Here is a 17827-nt window from a genome sequence, read left to right as displayed (position 1 = left end):
TTCGACAGTTCGCATGGTACTAAATCTGGGAGATAGAATAGATAGAAAAACTTTCGATGCAAACCTTAAATTCGGAGTTTAGTGTTATTGTCCTCATAATGAACTATTTAGACTAAAATATCCTTAAATTTTGACTTTGATTCCTGAGCAAGATACTAGTTTTCCATTGAGACTTCTGATTTTCTATCCCTGTGTCATAGCTATGGACAGGTCTTAACATTTCGTGACCTTCGATAAATTTTTTCATCTTGAAACAAAACTTCTTATCCATAATTTCGTAGAAAAATATATACATGCCCTTATCAAAGACAGTTTAACGGATTTATGTTTGCTCGGTATAAGATTATTCAAAAACTACTTTCAATTATAAAAATAATATCCTGAAGGGTAGATAGTTGTTTTATTATATAATGTCGAAGAAAACCATTTTTACGTAATGAATAAATGGTCCCTAATTCATTCAAATTTTTATATGTAAATTGAAGGAATACTGGTCCCAGTGAATTATCATCCAGAATTCCTGTTCAAATAATGACTTTTTGCTGTTTACTTTAAAGAGATTCATTGAAAGATATGTTTATTTCAAAATTTAAAACCTAAAAATTTGTGAACCTAAACAAATTCCATAAAAATACCGAATTGTGGTGGTTGGAAAGTACGTAATATTATTTGGAACATAAATTTCTTAGTCGTAATGTAATTAAAAAAATATTTTTATGAAAAAAAATGAACACGTAACCATGCAACTGGAAAGTTTCAGAGCAATTCAAATAAAAAAGACTGTTAAACACACATATTTGCCAAGACAATTGTTAGTCCTGTTTAATCTTATCATTTTGATGGTATTAACAAATACATTTCAGCAATAAATTATATGGTTCACAATAAACAAATTCTATTGTACTGAATTTTTGACAGCTTAACGAAATCTGAGAATAAATAAAGAAATTCAAATACAATGTTAACTTAAAACACAGTCGCGAATTTGGCAATTCATTTATTTAAAAAAGGAACGTCTCTAGATAACTTCAACAAACAAAAGTATTTATTTTATTCTGATATTTTAATAATATTTCAATAAATATCTCACAGTTATTATATTACTACTCATGTTTTATATATGAAAATCGCCCAAGTTGCTTGTTACAGCACTTTTGTAATTCGATTGTCTTCGGAGAAGCAAATAACAGTAAAAAAATTTATTGATAAATCTTGATCAACAGAAACAAACTTTTAAGCTGCACTTTTTCCAACACCACTAAATGCCATTCATTTATATATAATTTTTTCGAGAATATCGAGATAAATTAATTTGCATAATTAATTTTCAACTTCATTGTCGAGATCCTCTCCATAGATCTCCGATGTTATATTAGTATCACTCAGTTTGTGTTAATAATAATTTGTACAAAGTGGCCTGTTTTTATCTTTTATTCACTAGCTGATTATAAAAATTGATTCAAAAATATGTTTCAGGATCGAGTAGGATCGTCAACAGCTTCATAGTCGAAATCGTTCTATGGGACCGGGCAGTGTTGGCAGCTACTGTTTTTTCAAAGCTTGGCAAATAATAGTATAAAAGCGAAAATCAATTAGATAAACGATACTATAACTTGTAATTAATTGAATAGTTAAACAAAAACGATTATTGAAAAAAATGTTTTCATTCATTTATTTTTTTATGCGTCGTGCTTTTGAAACATGACAAGAAATTTGCCAAACGATAATACCTCTTAGATCGAGCTTACAAGTGTAATACTATGGCTTAGAGGGATCATTAAAATTATGCTTGGGAATTATGGTATAAAACTTGATAGCGCATCGAAGATTATCCTGGATAAGCATGTTTTGAGAAAGTACTTCTAATTTATTTTTACTCTGTTTTATTTACTTGGAGATTTTTCTCGCTTTTTAAGATTTGATTTAGTAATCGTGGCATAAATACAGATTATGAGATAGTTCAGATGGTTTTATTTTCTTAACTTTTTGTAATAACCGGAATTATACTGGCTTTTTGAAGTTGTTCGAAGTTATCACACCTCTCCAAAGTTTTTATTTATTGTTTATTTTATAGTATCAAGCGACTAACAAAAATAACACAAAACCAGTTAAATAAAATATTGAAAAAGCAGAAATACGCAGGATAGAGATAGAGAAAGAAGAAAAAATCAAAAAGTGTGACAATAACAATATTTTGATAAGGACTCCAAAAATTATTCCTCTTAAAGAAAGTCACATATACTCAATCAAACTTTTGTAAATTTATGTTTTTCAAGAAAAAGTGCCAATATAAAACAGAAAAAGACCTACAGTTTTAGTAACAAACTACAAAGTAGGTCGCATAATGACAGTTTCATAAGAGAAAATTTTCAAGCTCTACTTTCTTTCCATCATTCTTTTTGTTTATTTTCGACGTAATACGGTTTTTATAATATAATAGTATGGATTGCAATAAATATGAAATTCCTGTATTGTCATAGATAATTATTAGAAACAAAAGTTTAAGGCAGAGTGTTTTTACCATGATATCGAAGAGCTTGCTGAACATTCGGTTAAAACCATAGAATACGATGGGCTATATTTCGAATATTGGGGTTTTTGCATGATTATTTAATGAACAAAGTGAACAGTGAACATTATTTATGAGACACCCTCTGTAGAATCACTAATTCAGAATATTTTCCAAAATTATACTCATCGACTGTTTTACACACAGAAGGAATTTATTGACCTATATTTTATGGTAATGTGATAGTTTTATAACATGAAGTAAAAAATGAATTAATGCATTTGGTGATCCTGTAGCTGGATACACTTCTCTACATCTTTCCAAGTAACTGCACAAAAATGTATGGAAGGTGATACAAATTGGACAGCCCCCTACATGGGATTTAAATCTAGTCACAGGACGGCCACGGCAAAACATTAACCCTACCTGTTTGCAGGAACTTCTTAGTTCTATGTCCAAAATATGGATGTAGTTGTCTTACTGAAAAAGGATTTGTCGACGCCAATTAGATATTGCCATAATATGGTTGATAGGACATCATCGACATAATGCCCTGCTAAATATCATAGGAAATAACCTCCAAGCCATTACTCCAACAGTTCTGAATAAATACCTTCAATAACACACTCAATATCATGTCTTGCTATTCTGTCTCCCAATCCTGTCGTTTACCCAAATGTTGATGAAACTTTTTTGAAATAGAAGGATGTACTAATGATGAAATATATGAAAATGCTCGAATGGGGTATACAATCTACGCACAGTAATAAGTCTATCTTTCTCTTAAGACCATTGGTTAACAGTTTGACGTGTAATATCAGATTGGTCTCGCTAAGTTTGGTGCCTGTAGCGCCTATATTGTCTGTTTGTGGTACGATCAGTTGATCTTCTTTATGTTCTCTCACAAGCATGCAGTACAGTAAACCTAAAGTAAATTTGCCATAGGATGAACCAAAATTTCGATAGGTCACAATTCTACTACGGTAACCTCATGATAATTTTGACTTTGCATTTTGTTTAAGTATGTAACGCGCCATAACGAATATCTGTACCATTCGGTTTTCTTCAAAAAAAAGTTAAAGGAAAATAATGTTTTTATCTACGTAGTCAAAGATAAAACTTTGATATTTTTCTTATAGCCTGCTCTAAATATGGTCACGATGTTATGAAAACATAAATTACAGAAAAATTGTTTCTTCTAAATCAGTGTAACACTAAGAATATAAGGCCAGAGGTGGATATATGTTATATAAATAATGTATTGACATGTTCTTGAAAAATGTATAAATTGTTTACCCTCCTAAAATTCCACAAACTAATTTCGTATTTACGGGATTAACCCCGAAATTTTTCTATAAACGAAATGTCACTGCTAAATGGTATTTTACTTGAGACCAATTCCAAAGTGAGATTAATCCAAATTGTAACGGCAGATGTGACTATTTTTCGGAGATGGGGTTGACCACACCATTATACTATACTATACATAAAGCAAAATTAATGACTTTCAATACAAATAGAGGGTTTTCGAGTCATTCGTAATGCGTTTAAATGAGATTTTTCTTACAGATATATCCACCGTTTATTAAAACCATCTATAAATGTTTGGAAAGTGGAGGATACGAATTTCTGCAGGTAAATCACATATAAAGTAAATTGACAAACTCAACCAAAAATTTTAATGAAGTTGTTAACTTCTAGATAATATTTTTGTAAATGAACATTTAAAAAAATGAATTCATTCAAATGTAAATGTAATGCATCAGGAAGAAGGATAGAACCTAGGAATTATACTACATATATAAAAAAGTGGAAACAAAACATTAGTTAAATCTATTCCGTGGTATAACAGTAAGCATACTAGCAAAAATAATGTACTCATAATGTGGCTTTGGGAGTGGAAGAAGCTCTAACGATTCAATATTTACAATTAGACAATCAGATGACAAAGTAATAGATAAAGGTAACGAAATTAATTTATGTTTTATACATTTTAAGAATGCCTTTGACAAAATATTTAAAGTACAAACAATAATAATAAGAGCAAAAAACGAAGAATTGAGGGAATTTACGACAAATATAGGTGTTAAATAAGGATATTTACTAAGAAATATATAACGGATTTGATCTTCGTAGATTATTTGGTATTATTCACCAAATCGGAAGAAGATCTACAACATAACCATGAAATATTAAGTACGGAAATGATTAAGATGAAACTGAATAGAAATAAAACTAAAAGCGTGATAATAACAAGAGAACATATAGTATTAAAATAAAGAAAAGCAAGTCAAAAGACTTGAGCAGAAAATCAAAGAAGAACCGAGAAAAGTTGATTTGAACTTGAACTATTTGAAGCAGAGAAAGCCAAGAAAACATAAAAATGGGAATGGTGAAAAAAGTAGAGAGGCCTACTATACTGTACAGCTGTGGGACATTGACTTTGAATCAAAATCAAACAGTCCGTATGAAAATGGAATTCTGGGGAAAATAGAAAATAAAAAAAAATTATAGATTAAATAGTTGGAGTAGCATAACAGAAAGAACAAGAAAAAAAAGCAGAGGTGGCAAAGATAATAAAAGATCAAACAAAAAAGAAAGGTATGGAGAAAAAGTATATGTCGTATCCCCCAATTAAACATCCATACACCTAAAAGTGATCTGGTTTAAGATTAGATAAATAAATGGAAAGAAAAAGAAGAAAAACTAGGTAACGATGGAGGCGGAGACGATCATATATAAAATTTCCACATTTAATTAGAGAAGATTCTCCTACTGGAAATAACACTATTAATCGTTCAAGGCATGCGGTTTTATAGATTTTAATTGTCGATAAAAGTTATCAATTATAGGATTATATTTTATCAGATGATAAAATTTATGGCTTGATCAGTAACGACATAGATTTTTATATTTATGGGGTGCTTTAAGACACCATTATAAAGAGAAACGACTGTTACAAAAATTAATACCGATAGATAGATAATTGCTTAATGGATATTGAACACTGTCTTTATCGAATAATTATTTAATAGTGAATTTTTTTTATATTAGTAATACCGACGTCATTTGGAGAGAAAAATAAAATCAAATTTACCATTAAAAATTTTGTGGTAGATAAATTGTAGTGGATTGAAGTCGTAAGCTATGATACTGTTGTTTTGTATGTATGTTTATTTTAATCTGTCGTATATAATAGACTACCTTGTATCTATGTATCAGTGTTACGTATCTACTATAAAAAAACTGAGACAGATAACTAAGTATTTTATCTCCATATTGATTGGCCTTATCTTCAATTTTGTTTATTTTTAACTAAAGTGTCAAGAAATAGTATTGAAAAATTTCACCGTAAATATATTCACTATTTGGGAAAGGTATCTGAAGAAAACGAAAAAAGTGTCTGTTTAAAAACATAATACAGAATATCCCTTCATATTAGGCAAATGTTTGGCCAATGGCAATAACAATAAGAAACATAATAAGAACGAATTATAAGAGGAGGTGCCTACATATCACAAGAGCCGATAAAATAAGAAATATGGCAACATTGGAGTGTCAATAACAAGAAACTAGTAAACTAGAAAACTGAGCACTGCAATGATATGATCACCTCCAAATAATGCCAGAACACATGTGCTCAAAACGAATACTGAAGCCTTCAGAGAAAAGAGGAAACATACATTGAACCCGCGATGATAGATAGATACCTGAATCTAGGAGACTGGAACTGGAAGAAAAAAGAAAATGAATGCTGAAAACTAAGCTTAGAAGAGTAACAAAAAAACTACAAATTGGTGAGGGGGATACATATATAAATGGAATACAGGTAAAAAGAAGATAAAGAAAGTTGAATTGCTAGTTTCATTATTCCAGAACTTGTGATAGATTTCTCTACTATCTACTGTGAAGCGAAAGAATAACCAAAATCTTCAAAATATTGAAGCATTTGAGATATAGAGAACGATACTCAATCTATAGACTTTCATCGATGAAAAAATTCAAGGAAAACTCGATATAAGCAAAAAATAATCGCAATTAAGTTATTTGCTTTATAGATTTTATGAAATTAAAAGAAAATGGCCTCGAGTCTATATAAATTTGATAACGAACTAATCAATTATTTACTATCAAAAGAATGAATTTACTATCCAACTAGGAACGAACTCACCACGTTTCAACTTCTCCAGAGGTTCGTGATGCAGTGATGGCGTATGAGGTACCACTCCGGGATGATGCGGCGATTCATGAGAGGTCACGTGATGACCGAGAACTGACGATGATGTACAGCTCATTATTCCGGAAATAGCCGAGCTCACGGAAACGGTGGTGTCGTGTAAAGGATGATGACCGTGTATGTCTGAATTGGCTGAAGACGTAGTTACACCAGTCACGAGGTCTTGAAGACACAACGACGGGTCTTGTAAGGATTCTAAACGTTCCATTGTATGGTTGATTAAGTTATAGAGATTTTATTGACTGTATTCAGTTTGTTGATTGTAATTTCATAATTCTTTGGCTGAAAATGAAAAAGAAATATACGTTAAGAAATGTTAGCTTTTGAACGTTCTTATCAAAAAGTTATTATTGTGAATTTCATTTTCAATTATTTGTTTAAAGCTCCTTGTCTAGTGCTTTTGGTTTAAAAATAGACATCTGAGTTTTTCACGATAATCTATAATTTATCTGTATCCACATCATATCTAAGCTAACCTTAACTTACTTAAAATTCTAAACTAATTGTTACATAATACTGTTATTTTTTTCATGTTTTATAAGGTAGTTCATTTTATCAATATACTAAAATATAAATAATAACTAAGGTCTTCAGCAGCAGTAAAAAGAGTCGACTGTGGGAACGATACATTCAAAATTGCATGAGTTTCTGAAGTTAATTGCCAAGATTCAGGTACCACAGAGGCATTTGTATTTATTAAAGACGGAAGCTCTTCCTTGATGCACCGGACATATTTATTTTTCAAGCTGGTAGCCATTTACGGTATACTGTAGATGCGAACTGCGAGATTAAGGGTTATATGATTATAAAAGAAGAAACTTATTGCTTATCATTTATTAACCTACCTTCCAAGACCTTTAAGGGTTGTGAGGAGTCTCAAAGATGTAAGTACAAACCGCATTTTTTTAAGGTATGATACAGAGGGACTAATCAAGGAGTGTTAATACATTTGGATCTTAAACTTTGCAAATTGCATCTTAAATTGGAGAAACACAGATTGTGGCGTGACAATCGATCAAATCAAATGAAAAGTAGGATGGAATTCAGCAGTTCTAGCGACTGGTTGCGTTGGAGAGAGTAATAGTAATAAGAAGAATGTTTCAAACATCATAGTGGAAATGCAGCCTCATTGACTTTCTATTGATTTCTTGTCACTTAGAAAACCGAAATATAGATATTTCTAATAATCCCAATTATATTTTTTACACTTATTTATGAAAAAATAATTATTAAATATATAAATAAAGATTTTAAAACATACGTTGATAGTTATTCCTATCAAATAAGAGAGAAGTTGACATGTAGAATAGACTTCACGTTTCTTGGGTTGTTAATTTGCTATGAAAACACGTGTTTTCTTTTTCTTACATCTAGTTTACTATTACTGTTATCCAATTTTTTTTTTCATTAATAAATATGTATAAATAAATACAGTCAAATTCATCTTTCATCTTTCAAGAATTCTTCTTTCCTTCCATTATTATGCTCTTACTGCCAATGCGTAATGCATAATTATGGTTATTATCTATTAATTTAAAACAAATATGTTTATATTCTATGAATGTGTAAATAATAGATTAGTTACCTGTAAATAATCTACAAATATGAAATAGTTTGTACACAAAATCTGGTCTACCTATAATATTTCTTCCAATTGTCACAAATCACCCAACTAAAATCACTTAGTGTTAAAATCTGGAGATCGCTTAAAAAGACGGTAAGTAAATCCAGGTGCGACGTGAAACAAAGACCAAAAGTCGCTTAAGTCCACGAAAAAAGCTGCGGAGCTTAAAAACAGCTTTGGCCAGGTTTAGATCGGATCATGAAGCGTCGCGGCAGCGCGGTGAAAGGAGACGACGTCGGCGTCGGTCTGAGAGCTTTGCAGATACTAAGCTCGACGCGTTTTCCCTGCTACAAAGTCGGTCCGCCCTCCAATGCGCCTCGTTTTGTCTAATTTTCCACTACCAATACATTCACTCATTATCAGATTGTTTTCAATCTACTTGTAGTTTTTTTCTGCTGGAATTGATTATTAAAATAGAGTATGAATTATATCATATTTTTCTAGAAATGTGAAAAATAATTTACCCAAACTTTTTTAACGGAAAATTTAATATGACGAAAACGTAATAGATCATAAAATATACAGAATTAAATTCTTGCAACAATATTCATTGTTCCACAGATTAAATTGTGTTATTGACAGGTTCAAACCTTGAAATCACTTATTATTATTAGTGAAAACGATCATTTTAATCTTTAATCAGCACATTCCGCGTGATTCGGAGCAAGAAAAAAAGCAATTTCTATTCGTTGGTAGATAAACTTCTTAAGAAAAGTTTCAATCCCTTGTTAGATAAAGTTCTTAAAGTGATTCAGTTGTTGGTAAATTTTAATAATTTCAAATTTTTACAGCGTACCAGAGGCGGTTTTGAAAATAATGAAATTAGGTAATCGATTATGTGAAATAAAGGTGATCCGGTTGAATTGCTGAAGCAATTAGACTGATACTAACAATAAAAATGATCACATTTAAAACAATGGTGCACGCGAATGGTGGTCGTTCGCTCAAATTCAACGATAATAGGCTAAAGCGTATGTACAGGTCCGTACAAGAAGTAGTTTGAAACACAATTTTCGACAAAAAAAATTAATATCTATATAATTCATATTATATAGATATAAAAATTAGTTATAGTCAATTTATGTATGAGTGAGTAATAAAATGATGAAGCTTTCGCAATAAAATTCGAGTTCAATCGGGTTTAGTTCGAAATATGGTTGAGATCTAACCACCGTTTTTCCACGATTTCCTGTAGTTTCATCAACTTCATATTTTTCAAATTTCGCTTTATGAAAGGAACCCAAAGAATGCAGTTTTTTCTCACAGACCTATGATGGAAATATAATAGTCTTTGAATTTAGCTTTCCTTCCAATAAAATAGACTTTCTGCAAATATGTTTCCAGCGAAAACCTATTCCTTGTAAAAGTTTCCATAATGTGTTTCGGCTCATTTCGAACCGTAACAAGAACTTTGTCTACTGTCGGAAATTGTTTTCTAAAAAATAACTCTTGAACTTTCTTTCAAAGCTTTTCATTCAAATTTTTTATCTGAAATTTTAGTTCTCCTGGACTTTACGTGCTGCTTTGAGCTTGCCACATTTCGTTTGTGTAATAACTGTGTAAATCTTAGATGTCCCAATACCAAACGTATCAATTACTAATTCCACAGTGTCTGTAAATTATTTAAAACAATTAAAGGACCGTTCACGCGGTTTCAAAGTTTCCACAATTACACTAGACTTTGCAATGGATTGCACACTGCACCTTACAAGCTGCAACTTTTAAGAATTCCTTACTATATGGAAAAACCTAAAATAGTATTTTTGGTGAAATTTGTCGTGAAGAGATTCTTGAAATTAAAATGAAACAAAATTTATTTTATTGGCAAATAGGTACTCATATCTTGAATAATACGGCTATGCAATTTTTAATATACAGGGCTTTCTACCATTTTGTACAGACCATTAACAACATGAAAATTTGTTTTAGCTCCGGTACATTCATGAAAAGTTTACGAAAGATTATTCTGCAATAATATTTAAATCATCGTTTTAAATTAGTAAGTAGGTTTTATTACTCTCTCGTACAGAAAACTAGACTATACATTCAGGATTCACAAAAACAACACAGGAGATAAGTTTGGTCCAAGAACAAGCTAATTCCAAACAAACCCCTAATGAGTTCAAATGTTTGAAAGCAATTGCATTATACACAGTATCTCTACCCAGACATTAATTTTTAACTGAATTATTATGAAATTAAAATATTTCAAAGTTATTTTTGGAATTTCGAAACAACAGTATCAACGTATTGAGACATATATGGTTCTAAAACCATATAAATAATAGTTTTATAATTTATTTACCAACAGATATAATTCAGAAGCAAACACGCAATGACATTATTATTTATAAATTTTCGATTTCAATACTTGACCATATGCTTTGAAACTTCTCTTGCGTTTAAAAATAAACACATTTTGTGTCAATTATCAACTAAAATGTTTAACAGAGTCTTATAATCCCTCTTTAAGTCCGTTCCTAATCAGAGTTGAATCTGAAAATCTGCGGGTATATGTAGAAAAGTTTCACCAAATTCCAGGTCGACGTGTCGGACTAGACACAAATCTACAGACTTAGACCCAGCATTCCCAGGACTTAATTCAGGATTTTGACGGTTTATTATAAGAAAATAATGAACGCAGAGGTTATTATCTTGGATTAGTTTCAATGATATCTTTCAACTAGTTACAAAATCCGCTTGAGCACACGAATTTGAGAAATAAAAAAGAAGACTCCTAAAAACTATCTATTTAATAGCGGTAAGCTTATCTAGACAAAAAGTATTGAAGATAAAACAAATTATAGCTCTATGGATTTGTGGTTTTAGCAAATCTTGGTGAAATAAATCCATAGTTTTTTTATTAAATTTTTTAATAATAATAATTTTTATTAAATTGTCTTTTAGGTTTTAGGTTTCTTCTCATTAAAAATTAATTAATAAACAGGTCAAAATATTGACCTATTTCGTTCTTTATCGAATATATCAAAAGTTTTATATATATAATAATAAACTCGTGGGGAATCTGGTATGTAGTGTGTTTTTTTTCTCCACTATTCCTCAATTCTAGCATCTGTCTATGCAATTATTTTCGATGAAATTGACCTTTTTCTTTTCTAATAATTTCTCTTCTTGACCCACAATAATCATTCTTTTGTGATGACGTCCTCGTATTAGTCCATATTTCTTTAAACTAAATGCTTGATTATTTCATTCAGTATTATTCATTTGTAACTACTTTTTTATTTTCGCAGTTATTGGCGGCAGAAGATATAGAATATAGAAATTTACAATGATACAGAGGTCGGTATTATGCAGGCAAGAAATTTGCATTAAGAGAAAAAAGGGATTCAAAAAGGATTACTGTAAATTCAAATTAATGTTCATCTTGATCAATGCGTTTGATGATCAATGGGGAGGCGGATCCGGCGAAGCATATCAGCTGTCCGCGAAGAGTTTCAAATTCTTCTTCAATACCATTTTTGAAATCGGGAAGGGTGCGTGGTCCTCTTGCAACGCGGTCCTTGAGAAGCCTCCATAAGAAGAAATTACAGGGTGTCAAGTAACATGACCGTGCTGCCACTCAACGAATCCTCGTCTGTCTATCCATTCTCCAATATGAACATTAAGGTACGGATGTACAATATGATGTACAATATGTATTTCGAAATAATTTTTCCCAAGTTATTAATTTTCACAAATATGTAACAAATATTAATAAACTTACAATTATTTGCATTAAAATTTTTAAAATAGTAACTATAATGCAGTTTTATTATTTTTTTGGTGTTGATGACCTTCCAATCTATTTTCTAACTACTGAGATGTCTGTCCTAGATAAACCTTACAATCATTATAACGTATTTCATATATAATATCACCTCTTCTCTTTTTGGTTGTCTTTAGTTTAGTGAAATATTTTGATGATGTATTATGTCCTGTAACACTTATACTAATATCATATTCATTGTAATAATTCGATAGGTGTTGGGAAGTTCTTGTTTTATGTTTTAATGTTTCTGTTTGGTTTCTCAATTGATTATAGTATCTGTTTATGTTTTTTGCGGATTATTATCACTTTTTTAATTCAGTTTTATAGCTAACTTAGAAACAAAATAAGAACTAAATATCACAACATAAACAATTTTCCATACAGTATGTAGGAGAGACATCTCAATATTTAGAAAATAGATTGAAAGTTCATGTTTCCTTTTAATCTATGTTTATATGTTTTATTGCTTATATTCGAAAGCGCGATTTGTTGAAATAATAACCACTGTGTTTAGTATATATTTTTTTATTGGAAGTATAGTTCTAATTATCGATTATAAATTCTCGTCTTAAAACTACCCTGTCTAAGAGAGATCCCCTCCTATATCTAAGAGTGTTCTCACAAGAATTCTTTACACTTTCCTCTGAATTTGATCATTTTTGTAGTACATCTCGTTAGTTGTTTCTTTGTTTCTTGCTACAAATTGTCATTTTCAATATTAAAACTGAGGTACGCTTAAAAGTATCATATACATGAGGAATATGGTTCAACAAATATTATCAGAGAGATAAGTTGTCAATAAGCATTATAAAAAAAATTTGTAGACCAAATTTTACAGCACATGTGGCTCCTAGATAAGGAATGATTTATAGTTGACTAACGTAATTTATATCCATTAGCGCTGTATATTATTATGTTACCGAGTTAACCGTTTATACGTTAATATCACGGAAAACGATTAGAGTGTGTCCGTAATGACGGTTCTGATAGGAGAGGTGGTACACTGTCAGGTGATAATTTATGTAAATAACGTGCATATTAATTTATGATAGTTGAGTGTCTGAACATTCTGGTGGCTTCGCCTTCCTTGGTGTATCGATTTTGGTGGTCGCTCTCTTCCTCTAAATCTATTTCATATTGTCAAAAAAGAAACAAGAGAATTCTGTTCTTTGGCAGAAAAATCGTGATTTTTAATCCACCGTTATAACACACTTTTGAAATAATGAAATCTCGACAACTAACCTATAGCCATTTCATTAAAATATTTGTTTATTATATGCTCAAACTACCTTAGTTTATTTTGAAGCAGGTGGTCAAGGATAAATACTGTTTCTATCAGAATTTCAGATAATTTGTTTCAATTTCAATTCTACATCTAAAAAACGTTCCAGTAATCATTTTAATATAATTTATACAATATACGAAGTAGTCACTAAATCGAAAATAAACATAATTTGAGGGGCAATAGAAAAAATAATATTCTTGGTCTAGTGAAGATCCAACAGTAGAAAGTATCAAGAAATATTTGAAGAAATACGTGGAGAAGACATACTAAACAGATTAGAGTGACTGAGACATTTAATGAAGAGACAACTGGAAGTGTAGAGAAAAAGGCTATTCTACAATACCAACTGGGAAGAAGATCCAAATCTAAATGGTTAGTAGACGAAGAAGCGCAAATACGCTGGATGGATGATGAAGAAAAGAGTTCGGAAAACATTAACAAAAAATAGCAAATACGTAGATACAATGCTGAGCCGATGATGGGGTCACTTAAGGTGTTAAGCCATATATTATAATGGTATTAATATTGTTATCATATCTATCTTTGTTGTAGGAATATAATGAACGTTGATATATTAAAATTTGAGAAATGCTTGATATTTATCATGTATCACAATAAGTTAACTTCGATTACAAAAAATAACTTTATCGAGATTTTAATATGGTGCGTAGCAGACAACAAAAAAAGATATTTAATAATCTATATCCTAACCAAATCAAATGACACGATCTACTGGAGTTATTTCATAAAAAAATGTTAACCAAATTGATGGCGTAAATAAAAAGAACACAGAAAAACTGCATCACGTATTGATAAGACGATTCATACTTGATATTTCTCTAATATCCGTAATCATAATTTGATGATAATAAACTTCATCAGATGATGATTTTTATAGATGTGGATAGTAAGCTAATCCAATAAAGTAAAAAAATCACTATGAAGCAGAATCTAAATAATTCGACGTAGATTTGAAGGCGTTATTTCATCGAATAGTGCCTCCAATGACCCGATATGAATATTTTCGACTATTTCATGTGTGGTAACTTGAAACAAAACCTACCAATATTCAAAAATTGAAAGGAGAAGGATTACTACAAAGATAAGAATAAATAATCAGACAGGAATGTTACAAAATACTTTATAAAGTTTTGAAAATTGCATGAGGCGACATTTTGAATATAAGCCATTATTTCCATTACCTTCTGTTTTCTCATTTGCTTATTATTCGTATGTGAACCTTCTCTGAACATGACATAAAGAACTAAAAAATTTTGTTGCATGTTTTCTGCGGCATGATTTGAAAAACTATTCAACTGCTACAATTTCTTTACTAATTTATTAAAATTAGATTTTATTATGAGTTTTCTGTTAGGATATCTACATATTATTAAAAATTAAATCTCGGAGTGTATTGTAACCAATAAAGAACGGTCTCCAAATATTTGGCATTTTCGAAAAAAAGTTATTTCCATGAAAAGTTGAGTAAGAACAATCACATTTTGAAATAAAAATCCTGTTCGAAAACTTGAATGTTTTTTATCTCTACAGTTGATGTATCCGATATTTCCCGACGGGGAAATATCGTCTGATAAAATAATTTTATAGCATTTATATTATTACAGAAATAATAAACGATAATAAACAGATATGTTAAGTTGAACAAGATGGTGAAATTTCACTTAAGTAATTGAAAATGAGACGTAAAACATGAAATTGTACTACTTAAATCATAATATTATACTAAAATATTTTTCCTTTATTTCTTTCATATTTCACAACGCTGTCAATATTCTGATTTTTGATCTTTTTTGTAAATTTAGAAATCGTGAAAATTTCATTATACAAATGGAAACATGCTAGTGACGATAAGTAGCTATGCAAATTATGTGCTTTTTTGAATTCAATTTTTGGTTTCAATGTGGTTGAAAACTTTGATAATGTCCATAATTAAATAATAAAAAATTTGTGAGCATCCACAAATACTTAGATATACAAAATGTACATTTTTCTAATGAAAATACTTGGAAAATATATGAAATTTTCATAAACTTTAGGTAAAAAATAGAATGAAATTAAAAATAACTTAATCTAAAATTTATCCATATATCTATAACTAACCTTAAATATTTCGTAGTCGTGTACAGGAATTTGATGAGCACGAAAAAAATCACACAAGTCTATCACAGTCTGAATATACACTACACCACACTTGAATAAAGTAAACTGCGAAATTATCTTTTTATTCGTTTAGAAAAAAACGATCGTCGTCTGAAGGGTACTTATGATCTTACAAATCAGCGTCAATCGCAAAACTCGGCGGTTTTCAAGAAAATCCCTAGGAAGTATTAAAAAGTCTTAAGCGCTTAGCGTCCGTACAGGATATCGGTTTAGGAGTTGATTCTGTAAAGTCTCAGTAATCTGGGCCACTTCCCAGCGCGGTTTAATTCTAAGTCGTCTACTCTATATATCATCGTAGGAGCCTAAGAGGCAGAACCGAGAGTGGCGCGCGATCGGCTTCATTCGATTCTATCTATCTTCCTCTAATACTAGAACGCGCTGTTGCCACATCAAAAAAATCGGTAGTGTGCTCGATTTTTGAAATTATCTACTTCCTTGCTCTCCTATGATATTCACTCCAGAACTGTTTTTTACTTATAAACCACCCTCCATGTTTCTCAAAGTCACTTCCTCTAGAATAAAACGATTCAGTTGGTTATTCTTCTATATTTTTTATTTCTTTTATTTTTCCCCTATTTTCCTTATTGATAATCACATCAAAACCTCACTGAGGAGCATTCAATAGAAATAAACATCCTGATATTAAATTAAAACCTTGTAATAAAAAAATAATTCGATTTTAAGTATATAATCATCTATATCAACTTTGATATTAATCTATATGAGCTAAGTCCACATGCATAATACAAAACTAACGCGGCAACCTTGCTACATATTCGGTCTCTCATGTATCGTAGACACGCCCCTACTAGTAAATTGAGGAGCATGCGTGAGTATGTCATGTTTTCTATCGTCCCATCTCCTTCTTTCCTATTTGACAGGTTATTTTGCATCGCTAGAGCTTTTATTGATGGGGGGCGGATACTGTAAGGCGCTAAGTCAAGAGAATCACGATACAGGATAGTTCATCTCTTGTATATTGATACAGGATTATGGTTATTTATAGTAATACCATGATTCTTAATTTAGGAATGTTGGATTCTCCGGGTTTAAGAAGACGAACTTGGATTACTTGAGTTGTTGGTTTTCTCAATTAATTTTTATCGCCCAAAAATATTTTTTGTTGAATTATTACTTTATAGAGGGTGGTTCGTATTTGGTAATGTATGTCCCAATAGTTTTGGCACAAAATATTTAACTATACATTTTTGTAAGTATCTTTAATGAACTAAGTTTAATTTTCTGCAAATATCTCTTATTAGGTCTTGGAAGACTTGAACATATATTGCGAGTATTTTTCTAAAAATTCTACGCCGTATCTAATTGTTCCTCATTTTAAGCTTGCTGACAGGCCTGAGGTAATTAATGAAGGCTATCTTGTTGTGGTACAAAAAGTTTGTTATTTGGATGTAGCCAAGTTTTAGTTGTCCTTACATAATGATAGGATGGTAAGTCCAGCCAAAGCATTATATAGTTTCTAACGTGATTGTGAATTATAAAATCATTCAGTTTAGTAATGCAGTTGTTAATACACCTTTCAGAATCTACAGTTTTCCGCTTTACTCGACCCACATAATGTCTGCGTATCCCTCTTGTCGAAATCGCACACCAGAACACTTTATCATTCTTTATTTCTTCTTGCTTTCTCTTTATATTTTACATTGTTAGGGCACTCTTCTATATTGTCCGTATAAAAACCACAGTTTCCTTCCATTTTCGACTTGCCAAGTGTGAGGTACTTATTTTTCATCGTCCACTCTCATTCGCAAAATTTATGCACCTTAGTTGACGACAACATCTTGGTATCCGTGCTTATAGGTTTCGAGTATTTTTAGGACACTTTCGGTATTTTTGCTAACTTCTTATCAATTCCTGTGATATGGTACTAATTGTGTGTTATTCAAGCACTAATTTCCTTTTATAAACCCCAACTATGTGTGTTGCTTTTCTTATCAGTTTTCGGCTATAGCACGGTCAATGATTCTAGGGTAAAACAGGCAAATGTGCCCCACTATTCGAAAAATCGAAATAAAAATCATTTTTTGTTTAGAACATGTTTATTAAAGTAATCAGTCTTAACCTCTGACTCAATTGGCATAAAAAAAACTAAAAAATCTTCTAAAATATAATTGCATATAACTGAGATCAACAATTTTGTGAAACTTAGGGTGGGGCACATTACAAGGATAGATCCGTCTTATGTGCCCCAGCAAAACCTC

At 30.8% G+C, this 17827-nt stretch overlaps 1 protein-coding gene across 1 annotated transcript in view; it reads right to left on the bottom strand.

The window, feature by feature from the left end:
• LOC130451477 (pituitary homeobox homolog Ptx1) overlaps positions 1-15887 on the bottom strand; it is a 71111-nt gene extending 55224 nt beyond the window's left edge. The window contains exons 1-2 of the mRNA XM_056790509.1: positions 15549-15887; positions 6684-7028 (exon numbers count right to left, since the gene is read on the bottom strand). Coding sequence (XP_056646487.1) covers positions 6684-6954 — 271 coding nt within the window. The 5' untranslated portion in view covers positions 6955-7028; positions 15549-15887. The remainder of the gene's footprint in view (positions 1-6683; positions 7029-15548) is intronic.
• Positions 15888-17827: the final 1940 nt, after the last annotated feature.

This window comes from Diorhabda sublineata, chromosome X (assembly GCF_026230105.1).
Source record: "Diorhabda sublineata isolate icDioSubl1.1 chromosome X, icDioSubl1.1, whole genome shotgun sequence".
Lineage (NCBI taxonomy): Eukaryota > Metazoa > Arthropoda > Insecta > Coleoptera > Chrysomelidae > Diorhabda > Diorhabda sublineata.
The sequence above is the reverse complement of the archived record's forward strand: the minus strand, read 5'-3'. Positions and strand labels throughout refer to the sequence as shown.